At 35.8% G+C, this 27219-nt stretch overlaps 1 protein-coding gene across 1 annotated transcript in view; it reads left to right on the top strand.

The window, feature by feature from the left end:
- Positions 1–26757, top strand: part of MED23 (mediator complex subunit 23) — a 163785-nt gene extending 137028 nt beyond the window's left edge. Inside the window, exons 30-35 of the mRNA XM_090372486.1 lie at positions 2309–2468; positions 4975–5047; positions 12721–12932; positions 18675–18795; positions 22250–22335; positions 26619–26757. Of these exons, the coding sequence (XP_090228612.1) occupies positions 2309–2468; positions 4975–5047; positions 12721–12932; positions 18675–18795; positions 22250–22335; positions 26619–26757 (791 nt within the window). The remainder of the gene's footprint in view (positions 1–2308; positions 2469–4974; positions 5048–12720; positions 12933–18674; positions 18796–22249; positions 22336–26618) is intronic.
- Positions 26758–27219: the final 462 nt, after the last annotated feature.

Genomic DNA, 27219 nt, shown 5'->3' with positions numbered 1-27219 from the left:
CTCTGTAAATAAGGTTTGTGCTCTTTTGTGTGTTTTTAAAATGTTTCTTTCAGATGCAATACAGCATATTGTAAATTACACCCAAGAAGAATTTATTTTTTATATAATTTCTGTGCTAGTTTATTTTATTTTTTATTTTTTTTTTGTATCTTATAATACTAAATTCACACATTGAAAAGTCCTAGTTGCCTCGCCCGGAGTGGTGTATTTTTTGCATTCCAAAATATTCTTCTGAATTCAGTGCAGAGAAATAACTAAATTAAGCCTAATTTAATTTAGTTATTTCTCTTAATTTCTCAGGAACTTCAATAGAAGAAAGCCATAGTGGTGTTGTTCTAACTAGTTTGTGATCTTCTCTTCTAGTAGACTTTCTTTTCTTTTTTTCTTCTTTTTTTAATCTTACAAGAGTTTTTTTCCTAATTTTTCAAGAGTTCCAGCTCATTAATATTAGCTTGAACTCTTACCACAGTGTCAAGCAGCCAAGTGAACCTAACAATTAACTTTTTCAAACACATAGAATAGCTGTTCTCATCCAATTGGCTTGCAATTTGTAAGTTTACAGGAGCCTGCGTATCAGTTTTTATCCTCTGAGAAAGCCTTTCCATAAAAGTTCCATACTAAAACTTCAGAATCTGATTAAATTCTTTGTGTGAACGGTAAGGTAAGGAAATATCTGATTCCATTTTCTAAATATATATACAAGTAGTCCTCAATTTATGCTGGGATTAGGTACCTGGGGGAACAGGTGCAAGTGAAATCAGTGCAAATGAAACCCTTTATATAATGGAGTCAATCGGAAATCACAGGGTTAGGTTCCGGGCACCAAAAATTTGACCTACCACTCTGCATCAATTGTTTTATTTTATTAGCATTCTTCATAGTTGTAGTAATAGTTAATGGAGGCATATTCATAGCCCTACACACATTAGGGCAACTTTCACCAGGTTCCATCCTCTCAATAACCTCCATTTTATTTTCAAATGTGATAGATCGATGTGCCTTTTTCATACTTTCATTTGCACTAGTATTCAATGAATTTCTTTTACCAGACATGGCATCTCTTTATTCTATTAAATGAAAAACCTTATAACATGATTGGCAAAAACTGCGCAATGCTATCACTATTATTAATTATTATTTAATTTATTAATAGCACAATTAATAAAAAATGTTAACATAATAAATTTCCAACAAGTGTAAATTGGGTAAACAACCAACTGAATGCTTCACCGCATGGCCCTTTACCACTCACATCCACGAGTGACTAATTTGAGGGCGGGAATCTTTCTCATCTCTGATTGGCTATGATACAGAAGCGCTGATTGGCTTAGATTGTCACAAATCATGTGAACAGTGCACGATACATAGTACAGTACAATGATGCCGATAAATTTTGTCTGACGATTTTAAACTTTCAATTTATAAAAAAATTGCAAAAAAAAAATTTTTTTTTAATTGCAAAATAAATAAATAAAAATAAAAATGGCCTTGTGGTTAGTGATCAACGCCATTGCGAATCAGTACAAAAATTTAGTTTCATCTGTTTTGTGAACAACTGACTTTCATAGACCAAAATGAGTGCTGAACAATCATAATGATATATTCAAGAGAACAGCTCCAAAGCATGACTGGTGATGAAAACCAGAATTGCTCACTATACATCTGTACATAACCCAGTGCATAGTTTGACTATACCAATGTACAACACTTAATATATGCATGGGATATATTAATTTTATATGTATCTCTACACAACGTTGACAAGTGAATTTCAGTTTTATCAAAATATTTACCCTTTAAGAGGGTGAATAGGTCATGCTATGTGATATGTCATTTTAAATAAATAAACATATTATTAAAAAGAAAAATAATAATAAAATATTTTATGAACAAAAAAGTAAATTAGCAGTTTTGCAAAAGTTCATGAAGGCTTTAGTGATTTACATAAGCCTTTAGGTCTGATATATTCTGTATTTTGGTTCACTCATGTGCATTATTCCTATTGTAGTATTATTTTTTTACTAAACTATTGAAGTTATCCAAATTTGCAGTTGATTATTTTTTTTTATGACAGATGGCATAAAAAAAAATCTAGTTTATTGAACAGCTCAAAGCCTTTTTCTAAATATTCCCATGATTTTCCTCCGGGTAGGGACTTATCGCTATCTGCATAGCAGATATCAGCTAGTCTAAAAAAAAAGATCCTAGCTTTCAAGCTGAATAATTTATTAGATTTTTGCTGAAACCCATATTTGAATTAGGGTTTATTTTTTAACTCCATTATGAGATTTTCCTTAACAACTCTTAGCAATGTGTGGAAAATCACCTTTCCCACACACCGACTGGCGCTTCAACGAATTTCCAAATCCTGCAGCACATGCACTTCATGTCACTTGCATCGAATTAATGGCCCTTCCTGTAGCTGCCTCCACAGTTGGCAATGCATTATTGGATGTTGTTCTCAAAGGGTGAGTACTCAAAATGTTATTAGTCTAGCAAGTGGTACCTGATCACTTAATTTCACCATAGGAATTTATCAGTTTTTGTCATAAAAATTTTGACCCCCCCCCCTCTTTTTTTAAAATTTTATAGTTAGTCAACAGAAACTACTTTATTGATTTGTTAACAAAAAAAAATAATAATAATAAATTAGATGATGTCCATTCAAATTATTTCTCATCTCAGTGCAAAGCAAGTATGCCAGAATGTTATTGAGAGGCTGGAATATTTATTTTCCTACAAAATTTGAATCATTATGACATTATAGTAACTTTATTTTTTATTTTAATAAAATAATTATTTTGAATAATTTGCTTATGAGTATGGATAGATCTAGCAGATATGTCATTTGAACATTAGGCTGAAAGTCTTGTGAAAATTTATATGAACTTCTTAACAATATTCTTTTCTAAATCTGGCAGTAAGTGTAGTGAAGAAATTTTGTATTTCAAAACACAAATCCAAAATCTTTTTCAAGAATGTTGATATTTAAACCACACATTCTTAAGAATCATAATTGGATTTGGTATTCTGCATGGTTTATACTTCAGGAACAGGTAATTACTGTAGAGACCTGCTCTGTTATAAAAAGATTGTTTTTGATGCTTAAAAGAGTATGTAATAACAAACAAACAGAATTATTAGGCACATAATTATAACACTGTTATTCTCTGTTCATTGTAACGATTCTTTTTTCAGAATATTTCTTTATTCTCTCATTGTTTTCATTTCCATTTCCACACCCCCACATGTTTTGAATATTGAAGCTTCTGGCTCTATATAAATAAATTCAGAATAATGCAGAAATAGTAGTAGTGGTGAGGCAAGAAAGCAAGTATATGAGCTTATGCAGCATCAGCCAAAAAAAAAAAAAAAATCACACCGTTCCCTCCAAATGCCTGTCCAGTTCCTCCTTAAATTTATTTAACCTATCAACTTCCACAACGACAGATGGAAGTTTGTTCCAGCAATTAACCACCCGCTGGCTAAAGGCAAATTTCCGCACATCAATTCTACATCTGTCTTTTCTTAATTTGAATTTATGCCCCCTTAGGTTTGTAATCTGAACAAGTGGAAGGATCCCATCAGAATTCAGCGTGCTCAATCTATTCAAGGCCTTATACACCTCAATCAGATCACCGTGCAGGTGCCTAGTCTCCAGCCACTGCAATTTGCAGAACTTAAGCTTCTCTTGGTAGGAGAATCCCTTCATTCCCCTCACCAATCTTGTTGCCCTTCTTTGTACACGCTCAAGCAAATCTACATCCTTCCTAAAATGAGGCTTCCAGACCTATACGCAGTACTCAAGGTGTGACCTGACCATTGCCTTATGCAGAGGGACAATCGCCTCCTTTTCCCTGCTAGCAAAATTCCTATATATCATTGACAAAACCCCATGACCTGCCCTGGCAGCCTATCTGCATTGCTCAGAAAACTTCATATCTGACTGCACAATTACTCCCAGGTCTTTTTCATTTTCTACCACCTTAAGTGTAGGACCACACAGTTGGTACATCTCTCTGGGGTTACTTCTACCCATATGCAGTACTCTGCATTTGTCAAGGTTAAACTTCAGTTGCCACTTCTTAGCCCATCTGCCCAAATGATCTAGATCCTGTTGCAGTAGCACACTGCCATTACTGTCATTGTTAATGACAGTAAATGGCATTTGTATCATCTGCAAACTTCAACACTAAGCCTGATATACCTTCATCAATATAATTGATAAATATACAAAACAACAGAGGACCCAACACCGAACCCTGTGGGACTCCACTTATAACATTAGTCCACGAAAAGCAGCACCCATTGATTACCACCCTCTGTCTTCTCCCACTCAACCATCCTTTTATCCATTGTAGCAACTTACCCTTAATACCATTCTGCTCCAATTTGTAGAATAGCCTTCCATGCGCAACAGTGTCAAAAGCTTTCCTGAAATCCAAATGAAAAATAAAATCAAATTGAACTATATCTACAGTTATTTGAAGAGTAACTAAGTGTTTAAAATGTAAATAGGCATCAATGAAGATGGTAAAGGTTCATTTTTTACATACAAATGTTACATGTATATGTCAATGTGGGGATGTTGAATTGTTATGCAATAAAAGTACCACTCTTTTGGCATGCAGAAATCAGAAACTACAATTCACTTCTTCATTTATACATGTTTCAAGTAGGGCTGCGATTTTGGTTTAGTCACCTGATGCCAAAAAAGGTGTAACATCTCGTAACAAAAAAAAAAAAAAAAAAAAAAAAAAAAATTGCATATAGACCGTTATTCATTTAATGTTTTGCTGTTGGGGAAGGCTTGCCCAAATACATCTCTAGCCATTACTTTTTAAATAGCCTTTGTATCTATAGCAGTATTAAATATTTTCAGTTACCTTCTTATTAAAGGTTTAAATATATTACACCATAAGCTTTGCTTAAATCTTTCCAAAACCAGTTATCTTATTTTTTTTTTTGTTTCAGACATACTGCTCTTCCACGATCAAATATTGAATCTTGGATGAATGCTATTGGGCTTATCCTCACTGCTTTACCTGTAAGTGATTTATGCCTTTAATTATCTCATTATATAAAGCTTGGAATAGTTCTAATTTAAAAAATAATATCTTAAGTGCTAGTAATGCTGAGTAGCTGATATGTGTAAATGGTGATAGTAAGCACATTTTACCTAAGAAAGTTATTAATGATGATTTCCAATCAGTACTAGCAGAGTACCATAAATAGCAATTGAGGCATCCTGGCAGTCAGTGCCTACAGATATAGAGAGGGGATCCAGAGAAAGCTAGTTGTGATTGTTTTCATAAATAATTGATGTTTGGTTCAGGTCTATCAAGTGTTTGATTTAATTTACACAATCTGCCTCAGTATTACAAGTAAATAAACTTTATTCTGGGAAGAATTTACAATGCAAGGGAATATCAGAACCCACAATGCATTACATTGTGGGTTCTGACATTCCCTATTGATTACATGCAACTGCCCTCAGCTGATGTAAAAGGAAATATTTAACTCTCAAAAACATCAGTATTTCATAGACCAGTCCTTCAGAGAGTTAATGACCAGAACTAAGCCATGCCACTTCAAAATGAGTTATCCCTGGTATATAGTCTTAAAAATTGACAACTAAAACTAAAGTTTAATGCTACTATTCTTGCACCAAGAACAAAAGAAACAGGACGCTGAGGAAGAAAGTTTAGCAGTATTCAAGGTGGAACTGTATATGCACTTTCTGGCAGTGAGAATAAGTGATTGAGGAATTTTTTTATTTTTTTTTATTATTTTATTGTTTTTTTTTTCCTAGCTGGTACCAAAAGATTCACCTCCTTGCATTCTTTGGCCATTGCAATAATAATAATGTGAGCCTGTTCGAACTTGTCATTTGGGTATACTGTGCTCACACTTGTGGTCTGGGCATTTTAAAAGTCTCCCCAATTTTCTTTAGCGATTAATAATAGTGCCTGTCACATGAAATATGCCAGTGGCTCTGTATCCTACTTTTTTTTTTTTTTTTGCTTTCAAAAGGATCAAACAGGCTATAAGCCTGTTTGATCCTTTTTATATACAGGTCAGTTAACTCTTTTATCTTATATCTTTTATAGTGAGGCAGTTATTCTGATGTTGTCTGTATTACTTCTATCCCACCTTGATACCTGATATCTCCTGAAAGAGGCCTCTGAGGTCGGGAAACCTCATATCTAGGAAATAAACTCATACACCGACCATTGAACAAAATTTACTGTAACTAAAATTTTTACAAATAGTATAAAAATATAATATAAAATCAAAAACAAATTATTTACAATAATTGCGGAATACTAAAAACTGTAATAAAAGATTGTTTACAATAAAATAAGCTAAAATATAAAATTAAAAGCGCTAAAAACCTGGAGCTTTTGAGAGCGTCAGCTCTCTTCTTCAACAGTAATATGACTTTCTGCAACATCTCCTTAAATAGCAGGTTCACGATACCTCCACACGTGGTATTTCTCCACGTGGTTCAATCGGCACCTGGTCAGAACCGGAAGCGGAAATGTCTCGGGTACGTGGCAAAGAAAATCGTTCATCCGAACTTAATACAATTGTTTCAAAAATAGGATGAATACGCATGCCTCTATCTCTATTCATGGTATTCTTACTGGATGAACCAATCCGTAAACCTCGAGCCATTTACGCTCCCAGTATCCGTGTGCACGATCCAAAATAATAGCGTCCTCCGGGGAGATTTGATGCTGCTTCTCCCAAAAATGTTCGGCCACGGCAGACTTACTGTAATCAGCGGTTCTTATGGCATTTAAATGTTCCCCCAGACGATCCCTAAGCCGTTGTTTTGTTTCCCCCCACATAACACTCCCCACAATCCGGGCATTCTCTTCTATAAATAACTCCGCTACTGAGATCTTTTGGTATATGGTCTTTGACCTGAGACACAGCTGTGCACAGCCTCCGCCCAGGAAGCTGTACACAGCGTGTCTTATAACCCCGTAAAATTCTTGCCAGATGCTCAGTAAGGCCCGGATAGTAGGGGATGTATGCGGTGGCTATCGGGACGAACGACTCCCTACGCTCGGACACCCCTCTAGTATATCTATCCAGGATCCTCTGTGGGTATCCGCACTTTCTAAGTTCTGCCGTGACGATTAATTTCTTTCTCTTTATCCTCAGAAGTGGTACAGTGTGATCTTACTCTGTCAAATAAAGCTTTTGCTACACTATTCTTGTATTGTCCAGCTTGTGCTGAATTATAGTGGGTGTATTGACCTCTACACATGGGTTTTTTAAAAACTGACGTCTTAAGCCTAGAACCCACCCTAGAGACCAATACATCCAAAAACGACAGAGTACCGCCCGTTTCCACCTCTGAGGTGAATTGTATAAATTGGGAGAAGCTATTAAGCCAGCAAACGGCATCATCCTCCCTCCCCTTCTGGACCAGGACAAAGGTATCATCAACATATCTTCTCTAATTCCTGATACGAAACGAACACCCACTAAAAACCCTACTTTCCAACTTCTCCATGGCCAAGTTGGCCACGGTGGCACTAATGGGTGAACCCATGGCCGTACCGCGAACCTGCTTATACATAGTTCCTTGAAATAACATGGTAGTGCTAGTTAGACATAATTCTACCCCGGTACAAATATCTTTCACACCGAGCAGTGATCTATTACCAAGTGAGGCATCTCTGGTCAATGCCATTTTTACACAATATACTGCATGATTAATAGGAATACATGTAAATAAAGATACAACATCAAAAGAGATCATGCTCTCATCATCATTTATAGTCAAATTCCCCACAAAATTCACAAAATCTCTACTGTCCTTAACAACATACTCGGACTGCCCCACTATGGGTGCAATTAATTTGGCCAAGTACCCTGATAGCGCATAGGAAGGACTCCCTATAAATGAAACTATAGGTCTCAAGGGTACTTCTGCCTTATGAATTTTTGGCAGTCCATAGAATCGCGGGAGTTGACTATCTGTAGTGTGTAATGACCAGTAACTCTCCATGGAAATCTTCTCCGTGTTCAACCAGGATTGTACCAATTTATTGACTCGCCGTTCCAGACCCACCAATGGGTTCCTCTGGATCACCTTATAAGTGTTATTATCTTGCAGAAATTCCAATGCCTTCTTATTATAATCTTCTGTATTTAGGACCACCGTTGATCTCCCTTTGTCTGCTGGTAAAACAACTATTCCTTTGTCTCTTCTCAATTCCTCTAGTGCTCTCTTTTGACTAAGGCTGAGATTCGGGGATGCCTTCCTCACCTGACTCAACGCTGCAGCAGACTTCACACGGATTTCATTAGCTAAAGGCTCAGGAAACTTATTAATGGCCTGTTCAATACCCATTGCTATCTCCCCAATGGGGGGTTTCGAAGGAACCAACGTGAACTTAGGGCCTAAACTAAGGACTGCCTCCTGCTCTTTCGTGAGCTGTCTATTACTCAAATTATGTATAAAATGGGTGCTCCTATCAAATCGCTGTACCACATTTTCACTCACCAACCTATTGAACTTCATAATTTGTCTTTGCCTATATGACTCTGCTACCCTAGAAGATCTCAGATTTACTAGATGACAAATTGGCATGTATTTAGGTAATATTGGTAGTAATGTTTCTTCTAGACACCTGGTTCTTATCAGAAGGTTAGTCTCGGATAAAGTTGCTAGGGTAGCGGAGTCATATAGGCAAAGACAAATTATGAAGTTCAATAGGTTGGTGAGTGAAAATGTGGTACAGCGATTTGATAGGAGCACCCATTTTATACATAATTTGAGTAATAGACAGCTCACGAAAGAGCAGGAGGCAGTCCTTAGTTTAGGCCCTAAGTTCACGTTGGTTCCTTCGAAACCCCCCCCCATGCGGAGATAGCAATGGGTATTGAACAGGCCATTAATAAGTTTCCTGAGCCTTTAGCTAATGAAATCCGTGTGAAGTCTGCTGCAGCGTTGAGTCAGGTGAGGAAGGCATCCCCGAATCTCAGCCTTAGTCAAAAGAGAGCACTAGAAGAATTGAGAAGAGACAAAGGAATAGTTGTTTTACCAGCAGACAAAGGGAGATCAACGGTGGTCCTAAATACAGAAGATTATAATAAGGAGGCATTGGAACTTCTGCAAGATAATAACACTTATAAGGTGATCCAGAGGAACCCATTGGTGGGTCTGGAACGGCGAGTCAATAAATTGGTACAATCCTGGTTGAACACGGAGAAGATTTCCATGGAGAGTTACTGGTCATTACACACTACAGGTAGTCAACTCCCGCGATTCTATGGACTGCCAAAAATTCATAAGGCAGAAGTACCCTTGAGACCTATAGTTTCATTTATAGGGAGTCCTTCCTATGCGCTATCAGGGTACTTGACCAAATTAATTGCACCCATAGTGGGGCAGTCCGAGTATGTTGTTAAGGACAGTAGAGAGTTTGTGAATTTTGTGGGGAATTTGACTATAAATGATGATGAGAGCATGATCTCTTTTGATGTTGTATCTTTATTTACATGTATTCCTATTAATCATGCAGTATATTGTGTAAAAATGGCATTGACCAGGGATGCCTCACTTGGTAATAGATCACTGCTCGGTGTGGAAGATATTTGTACCGGGGTAGAATTATGTCTAGCTAGCACTACCATGTTATTTCAAGGAACTATGTATAAGCAGGTTCGCAGTACGGCCATGGGTTCACCCATTAGTGCCACCGTGGCCAACTTGGCCATGGAGGAGTTGGAAAGTAGGGTTTTAGTGGGTGTTCGTTTCCTATCAGGAATTGGAGAAGATACGTTGATGATACCTTTGCCCTAGTCCAGAAGGGGAGGGAGGATGATGCCGTTTGCTGGCTTAATAGCTTCTCCCAATTTATACAATTCACCTCAGAGGTGGAAACGGGCGGTACTCTGTTGTTTTTGGATGTATTGGTCTCTAGGGTGGATTCTCGGCTTAAGACGTCAGTTTTTAAAAAACCCATGTGTAGAGGTCAATGCACCCACTATAATTCAGCACAAACTGGACAATACAAGAATAGTGTAGCAAAAGCTTTATTTGACAGAGTAAGATCACACTGTACCACTTCTGAGGATAAAGAGAAAGAAATTAATCGTGTCACGGCAGAACTTAGAAAGTGCGGATACCCCCAGAGGATCCTGGATAGATATAGTAGAGGGGGGTGTCCGAGCGTAGGGAGTCGTTCGTCCCGATAGCCACCGCATACATCCCCTACTATCCGGGCCTTACTGAGCATCTGGCAAGAATTTTACGGGGTTATAAGACACACTGTGTACAGCTTCCTGGGCGGAGGCTGTGCACAGCTGTGTCTCAGGTCAAAGACCACATACCAAAAGATCTCAGTAGCAGAGTTATTTATAGAATAGAATGCCCGGATTGTGGGGAGTGTTATGTGGGGGGAAACAAAACAACGGTTTAGGGATCGTCTGGGGGAACATTTAAATGCCATAAGAACCGCTGATTACAGTGAGTCTGCCGTGGCCGAACATTTTTGGGAGAAACAGCATCAAATCTCCCCGGAGGACGCTATTATTTTGGATCATGCACACGGATACTGGGAGCGTAAATGGCTCGAGGGTTTACGGATTGGTTCATCCAGTAAGAATACCATGAATAGAGATAGAGGCATGCGTATTCATCCTATTTTTGAAACAATTGTATTAAGTTCGGATGAACGATTTTCTTTGCCACGTACCCGAGACATTTCCGCTTCCGGTTCTGACCAGGTACCGTGAACCTGCTATTTAAGGAGATGTTGCAGAAAGTCATATTACTGTTGAAGAAGAGAGCTGACGCTCTCGAAAGCTCCAGGTTTTTAGCACTTTTAATTTTATATTTTAGCTTATTTTATTGTAAACGATCTTTTATTACAGTTTTTAGTATTCCGCAATTATTGTAAATAATTTGTTTTTGATTTTATATTATATTTTTATACTATTTGTAAAAATTTTAGTTACAGTAAATTTTGTTCAATGGTCGGTGTATGAGTTTATTTCCTAGATACCTGATATCTGTACTTACTGAAAGCTTACCCATAATAGTGAATCTGAGATATATTAAAATTCGTATAGTCCCCCCCCCCATTTTGCACATGTAATGCTAGGTATGTTATACATTAGGTACATCATACGATGTTATCTGTCACTTCTGCTTTGAATTTCATGTTCAAAATGATTATTAGATTTTGTTCAGATCAGATATTCTGAAGTTACACCCAAAACCTATTTTTTGTGCAATTTTCGTTAATTGAAATTTTGTACCTTTCAACATGCGAAGTAACATATGGTACAAATTTAGCTGTATGTTACTGATTCTTTGCCATTATTTACTTTTCACATCAATATTAGAGGACATATGCACTTTTTCTTTTCTTAGTGGTAGTATAAGTATGGCAGCAATACTCAGTACAAGAGTACTATTTATTTATAGTATAGTACCAAAGCAACTCTGAAAATATTGGATACAAGAGATTGTTACCATTATGAAAATAGCTTTTGTTTCTAAAATATAAACTTTTATTCTTAAAATTGGAAAAACATTTTTACTTTCCCAACCTCTTCCATTTTTTAATATTTTTTTATGTGCTTTCATTTTAAATATTTTGCAGTATACAAGGTGTGATAAAAAAGTTTAGTGGCTGAACTAATATTTTGGAAATGATAAAGCTTACTGGCCATCTGGATGGGCCACCTTCAAAGTAGTCTCCTTGATACTATAAACTGATTCCAATGTTTTTGTAATGTAGTATTCCTCATAGATTTCTTCTGGAATTACTAATATTTCCTGCCACATTCTGAATAATTTCCTCAATTGTTGCAGATTTGTGACTTTTCAAGAGGATTTTAACGCTTGGAAAACAAAAAAGGGAAATCTCAAGAGGGAAACTAAATTATTTTTGGGTATATGGTAGATGGGGAACCATAGTGATGGAAGGCTTCACAAGAAATTCTTGAATGGAAAGTGCCAAAAGTGCAGAAACATTGTTGTGATACAAGCACCAATTCCAATGATCCTTGCATTTGATTGAGATTGTCTTGCTTTTTTGGTCCTTGGAGAAGATAGAATCTTTCACTGAGAGGGCTGGGCCTTTGTTTGCAAGTCATAACGATTCACAGTATGCCACCAGTAATAAGGAAGAAACAAATTGTGAGTCAGCAGCAGTATGTTGATAAAAATCGTGACATGCAAGAACTTGCCACTCTCTGTGAACATCGGTGAAAATTCGAGGCACAGACCTGGCTGAAATGCATCACACTTTGAAATATTGTTAAAATTGGTTGAAATGTCCCATACTCAACCACTCTTAATCATGTCACAAATGTGATTGATTCATTGACTTGTTTTGAAGCTCAAGGGTAGCTAGAAGGAAGATCATCAATTTGCAAGTGGTCCTCTTTAAACTTTGCGGACTACTGAAAAGTCTTAAAATGACCCAAATGTCTTCTCTGAAAGTTGTTTTTAACATTTCATAGGTTTCCCTTGCACTTTGGATGATTCATGCATTACTATGTCTATGTGAGTCACGAAACATGTTACTGCAAGTCACAACTCAATAAGATGAAGCAATTTCAAGATACAGAGTCAGTCCCTGAACTATTTGTTACACATTAGAAACTACTATGTAGTAAGGTTTTTTTTTTCACCCTCCCTTTCTGATTGAATTATAAAAAAACTATTGTCTTGTTTCTTTTTAGGAATCTTATTGGGCTGTTCTGCATGATCGAATTATAGACATGATGAAAAACCCTATCATGACAAGTCCGACATCTGAGATGGATCCTTTTAATGTGTTAAATTTTACTCAGAGCCATAGCAGCATGACAGAGATACAGTGTAGCTATTTGCTTGCACTGACACATGCAGTATGGTATCATGCTAGCATTGGGCAGATCAGCACATTACCACAGTACGTTAAGATATGGTTCTTTCTTATACCTTGCTGTTAGTTTAGATATTGAAACAGTTTTGTACTGTTTTGTTTTATCTGCCTTATTTTTAAAAGTTTTGTGGATATTTTTTTTATGTGAGAACATCTTTGGTGGCACCTACTGATTTTTCAGATTGAAGTAAAACCTTTTGGTCATGAAAATGCGACACAGAAGTGATGCGAATGATGTCACTTCCTAAATGATGCTAATGAATCTAAAATGCAAGACGAAAAAAGAAATTAACACATTTGTATTGTCGCAGTCATATGACAAATACTTGTATTGTTGCAATCAAACTATTCAATAAATGGCTAAAATCAAATGGGTAATTAGGCTATTGGCTTGGATTTCACTAACCTCTTCCAAGCTAGAGGTAACAGGCGTGATATCAGTGAGGATGATGTGAGCGACATGGCCTTCATACAGAAGGTGATGTTAGTGAATGAAGATGCTGTAACTTGTGTGATATACTTCAAAAGATTGTGGATGTAATTATAAACATATTGCAGTTGTGAAATGTTATAGCCTGTTTAGTCAGTTTTATGTGGTCAACTTTTTCAAGCGCGTACAAATTTTAACAAATTTCGCTAACCTCTTCCAAGCCAAGGATGTTTTCACATAAAATAAAACATTTTTTTGTTCATACAAGGTGCACACAGATACACAGCTTTTTTTTTTTTTTTAACAAATTCTGCTTTGGTAGATAAGATGATATTCGGTCAGTAGGCACTAAAGTAAAACCCTATACAGCTCATCTTGCTATAATATGCTATCTTACAATGTGCATTTCAATTTACACGTATATTTATTCACACATGAAACTCATACACTACTGATTTTGTGTGCGCGCACACACACACACACACATGAACACATTGTTTATTTTGGTTTGTTACACATCTTATATCTAGTAAAAAATTTATATATGGTTTCCAAATGTATAGATTTTCTTATCAGTACTGTAAACTATGAGCGCAAAAAATGTCGATAGTATTTCAGAATATTTTTTAAATAAAAGTATTTAAAAAATATTGAAATAACATTGAAGTTTTAAGGTTTTGGCAAAGTGGTTTCTGACATGGCTCCTAACAGTAAAGAAAGCTGCACATTCGAAAGAAAATTGGATGATCTGATGAGCAATAGCAGATTTATTTTAGAAGTTGTTGTTGTTATTTGGTTTTTAGGAACATTAGCAACTAAGGCCATATTGCTCTGAGGATATGCAGTGGTAATTCCCTGACCTTTCCGCATCCTCTGTATTTGGTGGTCACAAGACCCTGGTCTAATCAAGAAGCATGTGCTATGCACTGCTGCTCCTGCCCACCTGGCTACGGAGGCACCTTATTTTAGAAGCAGTAAAAAAAAAAAAAAAAAAAAAAGGTAGGCAGCCACCCTTACATTACTTCACCTGTCCCCCTTCTCCAGTTGAGATATTAGCTATTAAAAATTAAACAGTGTTGCTCATGCATGTTTTATTTATTGAAATAAACAATATTTTAATAAATTGAGTCGTAAGATTATTTACCAATCATAGTCTGATATGTATTTATAAAAAATAAAAAAATTTTGAAAAAGGGGGAAGTAGTGACAATTTATGGTTTTTATGGAACCTATCCCTGACTGTTATATGAAAATGTGCAAACTATAGCATACATTTATACTGTATGTCATTCTGTTTGAAACATATGTCACATATTCTAGTAATAGTAACAGTATTTACCCTATAATGCAAGGACGCCACAGACTTTTGTAAGAAAACACAAATTATATAAAAATGATTTATTTAAAAATTAATTAATTTTTAAATAAAAATTACACACAAGTAAGTATCCAGTTGACCTTTCAATTTATTCAAACTGTCAGCCTGAACTACCTGTGAGGGCAACTTGTTCCAACAATCAGTAGCTCACTGGCTAAAAGAAAACTTCCTACAATCTAATCTAAATCCCATGCCCTGTAATTTGAATTTATTAATCCTAGTTCTGGAATTCTTTATAACAGTCAGAATTCTACCTTCGTTCATTTTACTAATCCCTCTCATAACCTTGTAAACCTCAATCAAGGTCACCTGTGAGGTGCCTGGTTGCCAAACTCTATACCCCACGTAATCAGTCTTTCATCATACAGTCATCCTTCTACTGATCTCACCATTCAAGTTGCCTTTTTCAATGTCTTTTTTCAGGTGAGGTCTCCATACCTGAACACAGTATTCCAAATATGGTCTTACAATTGCCTTATACAGTGGGATTGTGACCTCCCTATCTCTACAGGATAACATTCGATCAGTCATCAATAGGACACCATGGGCTTTCCTGGCTGCCTGTATTGTAACTCCCTTTCTTCCTTCACTGTTTTTAATTCAAATTTTGACATCATGCTTTCTATCCCTTTGTTGGTGTCATTTATGAAAATGAGAAACAACAGTAGTCCAAGAATCCTTGAGGGACCCTATTCCTGGTGTTACACCAGTCTGAAGAATATCCATTAATCATAACACTTTCCCTTCTGCCCTGAAGCCATCCTGCAGTCCATCTTAGAAGCTTATCAATAATCCCATCCTGTTCAAGCTTATATAGCAACCCCTTATGAAGGACCAAGTCAAATGCTTTGCTAAAATCCAAATAAACTATGCAGAAATTAATCCCTAAATCCAGCTCATGAGTAATTGTGTCAAAATAGCTCACTAAGTTAGTTAAGCATGATTTACCCTTAACAAAGCCATGTTGTTTGTTTTGTTGTTGTTTGTTATTTGGTTTTTAGGAGCATTAGCAACTAAGGCCATTTTGCTCCGGGGATGTGCGGTGATCATTCCCTGACCTTTCCGCATCCTCCGTATTTGGTGGTAACGGGCTCGAACCCCAGTCTAATCAAGAAGCATGTGCTATGCAGTGCTGCTCCTGCCCACCTGGCTACAGAGGCGGGCGCCAAAAAAAAAAAAAGCCATGTTGTGCATCCTTCAGAATGCCATATTACAACTGATGTCACACTAACTGGTCTGTAGTTACCAACTACACTCTCTCTCTCTCTCTCTCTCTCTCTCTCTCTCTCTTGCACTCTCCCTCAAAACTACAGTGTATATGCCGTCAACTCCAGGAGCCTTACTTGCCTTTATGCTCAAAAGTTTTCTAATAAACAGTCATAAGTAATTACAATCTCACTAATTTCATATGGCTCAGCCTCATTCGCACAGCCTCTTCTCAGCTTAAAGAGTCTTTCATCAGTAAAGACAGTTGCAAAGTGCCCGTTCAATTCATCCACGTCAGCTGGGTTGTCTGACTTTCCCATACCTTGTGCACAAGGGTCCAATCTGATTCACTTTTTTCTTCCTTGTTAGTCGCTTACATGAAAAATTCCTTGTCCCAATTCTTTGCTCTCTTAGCCAATGCTTTTTTCATATGCAGCCTTGGCCTTCCTGACCTTATTTGTATTACTATTACAGATCAACTTTTACCTGTTGTAGGCTTCAGTACTTTTCAGCACTCTGTAATTGTCCCATGCTATCTTTTTCTGCTCTGTTTGACCAGCCAGCTCTGCAGTCATCCATTTCCTGCAATATTTTCTTTAAGGTATGTATGCATTTGTGGCTTCTGTTATTTTTGCTTTAAAAGTAGTCCATAATTCAAATGTATTCACCATCCCCTGGCAGTCCGCTCAGTTCACGGGTGCCATATAGCATCTTAAACTGTCTGAAGTTAAAACCCATGCCTTTACCTTTAACTACTGTAACATCTTTCTTCATCTTCCAACTGACAATTGCATGATTACGTCTTGACAATGTTACCATTAGCAGTTCCTGTTCTTTAAGCCCTGTGATTCATTAGTAATGATGAGGTCAAGAATATTCTAACCATTGGTACTTTCTCTAACATACTGATACAAATAATAGTCATCTAGTTTATTTAAAAAAAGTTTTTTTCCCCCATCATGAGTTATACTCCAACTTATTCCAGTCAATCTGAGGCAGATTAGAGTCACCCATAAGACATTCACGCTTGCTTGCCCATTCCATCTGCATGTAAAGGCCCTTGTTGTCTTCACAATCTTCTGGTCTGTAGCTTACTCCTACTCTTATTTGTCCTTTGCTTCCAACTAAAACCGGGGTTCGAGCCCGTCACCACCAAATACGAAGGATGCGGAAAGGTCAGAGAATGACCACCGCATATTCCCGGAGCAATATGGCCTTAGTTACTAATGCTCCTAAAAACCAAATAACAACAACAACTTCCGACTAAAACACACCACACAAATTCTATGCTTGCAGACGTGACTTCAGACTCAACAAAAGCTCTTTTTGCACCCAGGCTGCTTTTGATAATTAGCATGACCACCTCCACCCCTTCTATATTTCCTAAATACGTTTTACTTACCATGGTGGAACTTGTCATTGCCAATTTCCAAATAGCACCACGTTTCTTTAGCCCTGTTATATCAGCATTAATTGTCCTAACCAGGAGTTCAAGTTCAACCATTTTATTGACAACACTCCTGACATTACTGTAGGCACAGTTGAGACTAAGTAATCTTCTATAGTTAACTATCGTGACACACCCCTTGAAGTTATTTAGGTGTGTATCCCAAGCTTTATTGTCCCTATCATTTGAAGCATTGCTACCCTCAGAACATCTTATCAACATCAGCTGTTGTGGCAAAAAACAAAAATTCATGAGGTGAGTGAATTATAGCAGGATCTGATGTGTTTTCTTTTAACTTTAAAAAATAAGTAGTGCATAGTAAAAAATAAGTTATATCTATAATAATTATAAATGTCTTTCTCTTGCAAAAAAAAAAAATGGATAGAAATATTTTTTTCTCTGTCTGTCTTCTCTTTCTTTCTGTCTGCCTGGCCATAAGACACTCTGGGGAAACCCCATGGGCCAGAGACTGGTGTGATTTTCACTATTACACTCTGACTTCCGATACATTCTATTTGTTGACTAATATATCAAAACTAAATTCAAAAAAATCATAAGAAAAATATGGATCTTCTGTATCGACAGTAATATATGAGTCAAGTCTTTTGGAACTGTTTTGTATGCCTGTATAGTAGTCGCATCAGCGCTGTTAGAGTTTGATAAAAGCAGCACCACCGGGTTGCAGCTAGCAGCTATTATATGTATTCATACAGGTAGTGTGACTGGCTGCTTTGCCTTGGTCATGACAAGTGCAACTTATCGATACAGTTTAGGAGAGGCAGTTAAGTATTGTTGAATAAATTAAAAAATATTTTGTTTTCTTATAAAATAATTAATTGCAATTTTTATTTAAAATTCATTAAAAAATTAATGATTAATAATGACTCCAGTTATTTGTAATTCCTCCTCCTCCCGCCCACTTCCTCACAATATGACAGCAAACACTGGTATGAGGCCATTACAAGTTTTCCCCAGTAAGAATTTTTGACCCAGTCCACCTCTGACCATCACCCAAGTTTACAAACACTATTTGAGAATTAAACACCCAAATAGACTATAAGAACTGTTCTTTGTAGTTTTACTTGAGGTTGGCAATTCCAGCAAAAAAACAAAAAAACTAGTCACATCAGTGTTACTAAACATATACTATGTCAGTAGTTGATATATATGTAATTATTACTGAAATAAAATTTTATTTTATTCAAAAAGGTATTGAAATATCCTAAACTTTTTCATGACTATAAGAAATTTTTAACAATTTTTAATTGTTCTTTATTAAAACATTTGCATAATTTGACTGTTCAACAGATTTATGAAAGACAGGGTGAAACCTATTATTCAAACAGAATTGCAGCTCATATTTCTTTGTCATTTGGTTGGTCCATTCCTGCAGCGTTTCCATGCTGAGAGAACCCGTTGTGCCATGGAAGTAAGTAATTGTTACCTTATGTGATTTTATGCTCTGTTTAATCTTTTAACCTGCTAGCTGGTGCACTTTGTATTTTCTATCAAAAATAGTAAAACTTTATAAATTTAACTATCTATTAGAATTACGTCATTGTGAGTTTTAGTAATCCTCCAGTATGGTATTCACTTTCAAAAAAAAAAAAAAAAAAAATAGTCTATGGCACTTTGTTCATCAAGAAATATCCATTGCTATGATAACTTTCTCTAGTGGTGAGGTTTTTTTTTGTTTGGATAATGACTATTCTGTGTAATGATGGTTTTGATATTATTATGCAATAAAATGCCAAAATTAAGAATAAAATTTAGTTTTCCATTTTAAAACTTGTTTGCATTTTTTTTCCAAGAAGACTAATTAATTAAGTAAAAGCACTGCACACCTGCTGCTATAATCATTCTTTGCCCGTCTGCTGGTTAAGTGTATGCATAGACAGTGTACTTTTTTAATTACCTACATTCTTAAGGAAGTTTGATACAATAGTTAAATCATCAGTACCATAATATATATGAGGTGTAGCAATAAAGTTTTCCAGCCAGTGATGTTGCAGCAGTCATGTTCAACAAATTTGAAAATAAATGGAAGTGATATGTTGTAGTTCAACCTTCGTCCAACAGACAGAGATTTTCCTGTATGCTGGTCGGTGGTAGTAGGTTGCAAGTAAAAATCAGTTTCATTAGTGGCATTAATATTCGGTGTCACGATTTTGCAATGGAGCAACAAATAAATATCAAAGTTTGCTTTAAACTTGAAAAACCTGCAACAGTAACATGAAATGTTAAAAACTGCTTATGATGATGAAACATTAATTTGTATGCACTGTTTGAATGGTATTAGCAGTTCAAAGACAGACTTGAGGAGGTTCACAATGACCCAGGAAGTGGGCACCTGTTGACCTCCAAAATGAGGACATAGTTGCAAAAGTACAGAATGATGACTGATCACTTAGATATGAATTAGGAAATGATTCATCAAATTCTGCATGAAGATTTGGGGAAAAGGAAGATCTGTGCAAAATTTGTGCTTCACAGCATCATGGATGAGCAGAAGCAAGCATGGAAGAGTGTCATCGTGCAAAGACTTCATCCAGACTTGTAAAGACAGTCCTGATTTCCGTAATTGTATTGTCACTGGAGATGAGCATTGGGTGTTTCAGTATGACCCAGAGACAATGCATCAGAGCACGGAGTGAACTTTAAAATCATTGCCTAGGCCCAGAACGTTTTGTTTAGTGAAGTCCAGGATCAAGACGATGCTGGTGACAAACAGGATGTGATTCACAAGGAATTTATACCTGGGGGGGGGGGAGTTGGTGCTGCATTCTACATACAGAGACTACTGAAGACTATACTTCAAACACTATTTAAGCACGATTCCCAGGTGAGGCTGTAATTTAAAGAGAAAAGCAGCTGGTTCTTGTGCTCAGAAATGCTTCTGCCCATTGTGCAGATCAACCAATCCACCCTACTCTGTTGATCTAGCAACCAATAGAGTTCTTTTCCAAGGTGAAAACGGACCTCAAAAGAAAGATTTAGGACATTGTGGATATATAAAGAAACTTGTGACTGCCAAAATGTTTAACATCTTTGTTGATTCTTTTCGAAAACTTTTAGAACAGTGTAATAGTGCATTCGATCAAGTGGTTTTTTACTTTGAATAAAAATAAAACCATTTTTGACCTTCACTTTGCTTTCTTTTCATTCATTCATTTGTGTGTGTGTGTGTGTGTGAGAGAGAGAGAGAGAGAGAGAGAGAGAGAGAGAGAGAGAGAGAGAGAGAGAGAGAGAGTTACATTTCAAAAAAAAAATTTAAAGCCTTAAACAGTGCTCTACTCCAGTACATGTTCTGAAATCAATTTTCATACCTTATAATGCAGACACATAAGGAAATTTTTCATTGAGTTATCTTTTTCTTTTCTTTTTTTGCCTGGTTAACAGCACTATGTGCCATCTGAAAGTAAATATAAATTTCATAGTAACATTTTCTTTATTTCTTTCCTAATTTGAAATTATCACTCCAAAAAAATCCTAGATGAGCTGAATTTGGTATTTTGGTATATTATTTTAACATTCCACCTATGTGATATTTTCAACATAACAGTTTTTTTTTAATCCTGTTGGAATAGATAAGACTTAGACAAATCATTCAAAATGAAAGTTTTGCTTTTGGCAAATTGTCAAAGTAGCCAGTAACATTAAACATGACCTGTAGAAGAGGCTTTCGACTGACCAGGTTGATGACATGCAGTTGGTTCACCAACCTCACATACGTCCATCTCACTGACACAATGAAAAGCATTTATTTGTATTTTACATCACAGCTTTTCATGTAAATCATAAATCTCTTTTTCCATATAGCCCATAATTATGTTTCCAGATAATTATGGGAAAGAGATTTAGACTGGATTGTAGAAGTTCTTTTATCCATTGAACTGTTAATTACTGGTACAAGTTATATCTGAATAGTTGAGACTAACAGTCTAGGGAAATTCAAAGGTTGGCTGGATAGTTACCTACATGAGGAGGGAAAACACATAGGTTGTTTATTTACTTTTATTTTTATTATTTTTATTTATTTAGTTTAGTTTTATTTTTTTATAGTGTAGCTGTGGTTTCAAGGCCAGCACTAGGGGTGCACAAGGGAGGTATTTTCCACAGGCACAGCCTAAAATAATCACTCCTACATGAACTACTGCATATGAATCTGTGTTAAGATAACGACATGAATGAGGCACGTTTACAAGGTTTTGCCTCTGGTGCCAGCCCTATGTGATTTCACTGTAGAAGTCACAGTGGTTTCACTGTGACTTCTTTGCACTATATGATTAATACTAATGCTAGTTTATGTTTACCATGTGTTCTGTGTGCTTCTTCATCCATCACACTTTATTTGATATGAATAAAGGCTTGTAAGTACCTGTCTGCATATGATAACTCAAATTGTGCACCTCTCTACAAACTGTTCTTTTGACCATGCTTCCAGTAATTTATTAAGTTCTGCAATCAGTATACTAATGCTCCCATAGTGATTCTTCATTAGTTTAATGTTAAACTGCTGTTCCCTCTCTTCTGTTCATCACACAAGTTATGTTTCAAGCATATATAGCATGTAGCAAAGAAAATATTGGTTTTGGAATATTGGTGTTATGGCAAACTGGACCCATTTTTGAGTAAAAAGGAAGAATTTATTTTATTTAAATTTGTTCAGATTTTAGTGATATTGGGAACTTTTCTAGTGTTGCTAAATTTTTTTTTTTTTTTAATAAACTTTTAAAGATTCATAAAGTATCATTACAAAGGATATAAAGGAAATTTCTGATTGAACAATATATTTTTATGTAAAGCTTTCCTTTCATTTAGTTTGTGAACTTGTATAAATAGTTTTAATTTATTTGTATTTTATAATGCGTTTTGATGTGCAGGTGACAATAGAATTGTATGAGATATTGGAAGTCGTTGACAAAAACTGTGAGCAACTGAAGTATATGGATACCATTTGTGATCTACTGTATCCTTTATATTACAGGATCATTATTGCTAGGTTAGACTTGATGCTTTTATTTCCAGTATCAAAATTAATTCAAACTTTTATAGATATTAATTATTGGATTTAGTTTTGAATTACCATAAATGCCATTTATTTTTCTTAAAAGTATTTCAATTATTTCATCAGTATAATCAGCTGTAGTACAACTGCTTGTAGTACTACAGTGATAAAGGCATAAATAAAATCTATGCCAGATTTTTTTTTTCTGCTATTTCACTAGTTGGTATTTGCTCCAAGGTGTTGCATTGTTTTTTTTTTTTTTTTTTAAGGAATGGTTATTTTCTTAACTTATCTTCTGAAATCTATTTCAGCCAAATTATTAAACCAGTTAATACAGAGTAATTATTAAGTATGGAGTGACTTTCAAAATTAATAACCCATTAGGCAGAAACGCCTGTGATATTTACACACACACATTGCAAATGATATGATTTCCTTTTCTTTACATATAAGCAGCAGTTCCCAAACTGTGCGTCGCGGCACCCCAGGGTACTGCAGGAATTTAAAAATTTTTGAGGATAACACAGTGATACTCAACATCTGTTGGACACCGCACGAACTACTAGCTCGGAGTAGATCACAGTGTCAACATTACTTATTAAGTTGTTTGGACCTAACTACTTAATAAACAGAACTGTTAGGTATTTCTTTTGGCCTATGGGCACTGCGAACCAAAAAAGTTTGGGAACCTCTGCACATAAGACAAAATTTATTATCATTTGTCAGTGTACCAATGTCATTTAGAATATTGGCCAACAGGTAGAAATTGGACATTGTAAAACAAATCTGATCTATGTGAAAGAGGTATCAACACCTGCCCCAACATGATTAAAGTACAGCACTCAGGGGAAAAAAATCCGGTTAAGGTCTGTTATCATAAAGGCATTGCAATTGCTATGTCGACTTGACATCAATACTGAAATATGTTTAATGTATGATGATTTATTTTATGTACTCAAGACACCATTATCGAACTTGTGAAATCATTTCAGAAATAAGGACAGTGTGTGGTATACAATGAAATACACTCTTCACTGCTTTTTTTCCACACTGTTGACCCCGTTGAACAGGTAGTGCAACAAAGCCTCACAGAATACACAGAAAATAATGATTTCTTATCAGGTGGTGTGAGTTGCAGGATTTCTTTGGAGCACATTCAGAAAGACTGTCCATTCAAATTGTTGCATCAATCATTTTCTAATGAAATGCCTGGAATATGTGCATTCACTATTTTCATTTATGAAAATAGTGAATGTGGAAAAAGGCAGTTCCATAAAAATAACATCTTTAACATTGTAGTTTTTGCAGTTTTAATACCTCCTTTATCATTGGTCCTTTTTATTTTTTGAAGAAATGTCTAGTAATGTGTTGTAGAAATGCAGTGTCATTTGGTAGTCATTATCCTGCTTTGCTACTGACACTTTTTATATTATTGATCCAAGAATGTTCCACTTAATTGCACTATCTCCTTGCATGATAATTTCCCACCCTGCATTTCTTATCCAGTTAATATTCTTTTATTGGAATTTGAAAACAAGATTCAAGGGTACCATTAGGATGTGGTTTGATGTAGTTCCCATTTCAGCAACTACATCAAACCACACGAGTTTTTATATTCATATAACACTGCTCTGTACTGAAATAGAATAAATTATTTTTGTCTTTCTATGAAAGTACACATAGCTTTCTGAGAACACCCTCCTTTTGTGGCGCATACTTTCAGGGGGTTTTTTTGGATTTGTGAACTAAAATGCAAAAAAATAAAATAAAATAAATGATTGAATGCAATTAAAATATGATAAGAAAATGGAAGGGTTTAATCTTCTGCTGGCCAGAAACCACAGAGCACTGCATCCAAAAACAATCAAAGGGAATAGAATTTCAGTGAACTCAATCAATAATCTCTAAGGTTGGTTTATAGGTTATTGATATGTCCCTTGGTTGTTTCAGACACTGGTTCCTAGTAGTTTCTGACAAAATGAAATCGTGCCTTTTCTCCATTGAACGTTGCATGTTGAAGGAGTGAATATTAAATATTGGTGGAGGGATGGAAAAGAAAGATTGAATATGTTGGGTTTGAAAGGCTGTGGACCCAGCCTTTTTTCGGGTTTAGAAGTCCATTGTTATGTTCCATGGTCATTTTAGACACAGGGTGTCTTGTGGTTCCTGACAAGATATGGGTCTCCTGGCAGGTGTAATCCTTCCTTTATTCCATCATATTTTAATTATATTCAGTCTTTATCTTTTGGCATTTTAGTTCACAAATCCAAAATCATGTGCTGCAAAGGAAGCAAGCTGTCTTTCATATGATTGTAAAATCATTTCTTTACAACCTAGAGCACTTATGTGAATAGATATTGTCTTGCACGTTTGTTCCCTTTGCTCACACAAACTTTTGAAACACAAGTTGTTCCAGATCACCTCGTAGATACTTTGCTAAACCATAGGAGTTTCCAACCCACATAATGCTGGACTAATGGAGTTTACCGTATTTCCCCATGTATAAGACACACCTTTTTTCAAAAAATTTGGGGTCTAAAAACTGGGTGCGTCTTATACAATGGTTGTAGATTTTTTTTTTACTTGCATTTCCCACTTTTTCTTGCTTGTTGTCTTTGCGCTCATTGTTTCGCACTTGTTACCGGTATATTAGGTTACGTTTTGCCATGTTCTGCCCAGAAATGGATCAGAAAAGATTTTTGTACAGTGCTCAATTCAAGTTAAAAGTGATCCAGTTTGCAAAAGTGAATGGAAATCGTGCTGCTGAACGTAAGTTTGGTCCTCCTCCAACTGAGAAAACAATCCGAGACTGGCTACGGGAAGAAGAAACCCTACTGAAAACGCCACGGCAGAAGAAGGCCATTAGAGGCAAGTCAGCAAAATGGCCTGATTTAGAGAGGGAATTGAAGATATGGATTGAGGAGCAAAGGGCAATTGGAATTCCTGTGTCCATAAAGATGGTTCAGCCTGAGGCAAGAAGAATTGCTGATGAAAAAGAAGTTACTGATTTCAAAGGACACAATTGTTGCTTCAGGTTCATGAAACGGAATGGACTAAGCATGCGTACACACACAAGACTTGCCCAAAAGATGCCTGAAAGCTATGAGCAGAAGGTCCTTGAATTTCATCGTTTTGTCATTCAATGTCGGAAGACACATCAGTTTGAGTTGGGACAGATTGCAAATATGGACAAAGTCCCCCTTCAATTTGATGTCCCAAGTAACAGAACTGTTGATAAGAAGGGGGTGAAAACTGTAACTGTTAAGACAAGTGGACATGAAAACGGCCATTATACAGTTGTTCTAGCTTGTTGTGCCGACGGAACCAAGCTGCCTCCTATGCTGATTTTCAAACGCAAAACAATGCCAAAAGAAGACATTCCGTGAGGAGTGATTGTCCATGTATATATCTTGCTATTTCTCTCTCTCTCTCTCTCTCTCTCTCTCTTAAATAGCCAGTTACTGCTACATAAATAAACAAAAGAAGAAGAAAAAACTAAAGTGTTTTTAGAATGTATAAATGAGGCAAATAATCTTTAAAATACAATTTATTTCACTTCATAATGACATGCTTTTTTTTTTTTTTTTCTCATTCTATGGTGTATATTGGTCACTTACCATTGTCATTAATTTGAAATAACCATTCCAAAAACATCATTCTTTCAGTGTACTGACTGAAAGGTGATTATATATTAAAAACTTTCCAGTTTCTAATTTTTAAAAGTTGGTAAGTATGTTACGTATTAAATCCAACATACAAATTATTTCACTTATACATAATTTAGCCCAGAAATGTCTTCAGATGGAGGTGAAAGAAAACAGGGTGTGAATAAATTTGTTTAGTATCTATTAAAATGCATTTTTGATTTTGAAAATGGAAGTTAAAAGTTATTAAAATGGAAGTTAAAATCCATTTCATTACTCATAATTAATTTAAAGAACCAAACTGAAAGTTAATTTTTAACTTTTCTGTCTTACAACAGTGGTGCTACAAATCATGCATTTTATAAATGTTTTTAATGAAAGAGAGAGAGAAAAGGAGTCTCCAGCTATAAAGGATAGCTGTACAAACCTGCATGAAATGTTTCTGTTACCATCTCAAATTGAAACACTCTTTCTTTGACATTAGTCACAAACTGAAAAATACAATTATATGCATCATGATATCTTATTATTTAGCACCAGTAACAGATTCTGTATAATGTTAAAGTGTAAATCTTACCATGCCTTGACTTTTAATAACAGATATCATATTAAATATATGTTCACTGGAGATTCGGTCAAGAATGAAGTTGAGCGCAGCATTCGTAACCTACATCCTGCTCTTCAGTTAAGACTAAGGTTCATAACACACTTGAATCTAGAGGAAGTTGCAATTTCTTAACTGAAAATTGTTGTTTTTATTTTGTTAAGTTTGATGCAAAGCAAAATTGTGTAAAATATGTAAATTTGTTTTTTATTTTTTTAATAAAATGTTGGTATATATGTATACCAACTTTTTTTTTTTATTTTAATTATTTATTATTTTTTTTTCATGTTTTTTGACTACTATCATAAAAATGGACAAATGGTGAGATAATTTAAGAGAAGAGTATATGGGGGGGGGGGGGAGTTGGATCAGGAGGAATTAAAAAAAGATAGGATCCATGAGGCTTACTCCTGAGAGGGGAAAGGGGAATTTCAGGTGTTGGATGATCCCACTCATCCTTTTTCTTTATTGACTATTCATTATATTGTCATCATCTTTCTGCATTTTTAATCATAAGGCCAGCAGAGGTTAACAGGAAAAAAAAAATTTTCAGATAATTTTTTAGATGACAAAAGGGCTGTAGAGTCATAAAATTAG

This window comes from Mastigoproctus giganteus, chromosome 4, assembly GCF_048544385.1.
Source record: "Mastigoproctus giganteus isolate SK-2022 chromosome 4, ASM4854438v1, whole genome shotgun sequence".
In the NCBI taxonomy this organism is placed as follows: domain Eukaryota; kingdom Metazoa; phylum Arthropoda; class Arachnida; order Uropygi; family Thelyphonidae; genus Mastigoproctus; species Mastigoproctus giganteus.
Note: the sequence above shows the minus strand (reverse complement) of the source record. Positions and strands in the feature narration are given on the sequence as shown.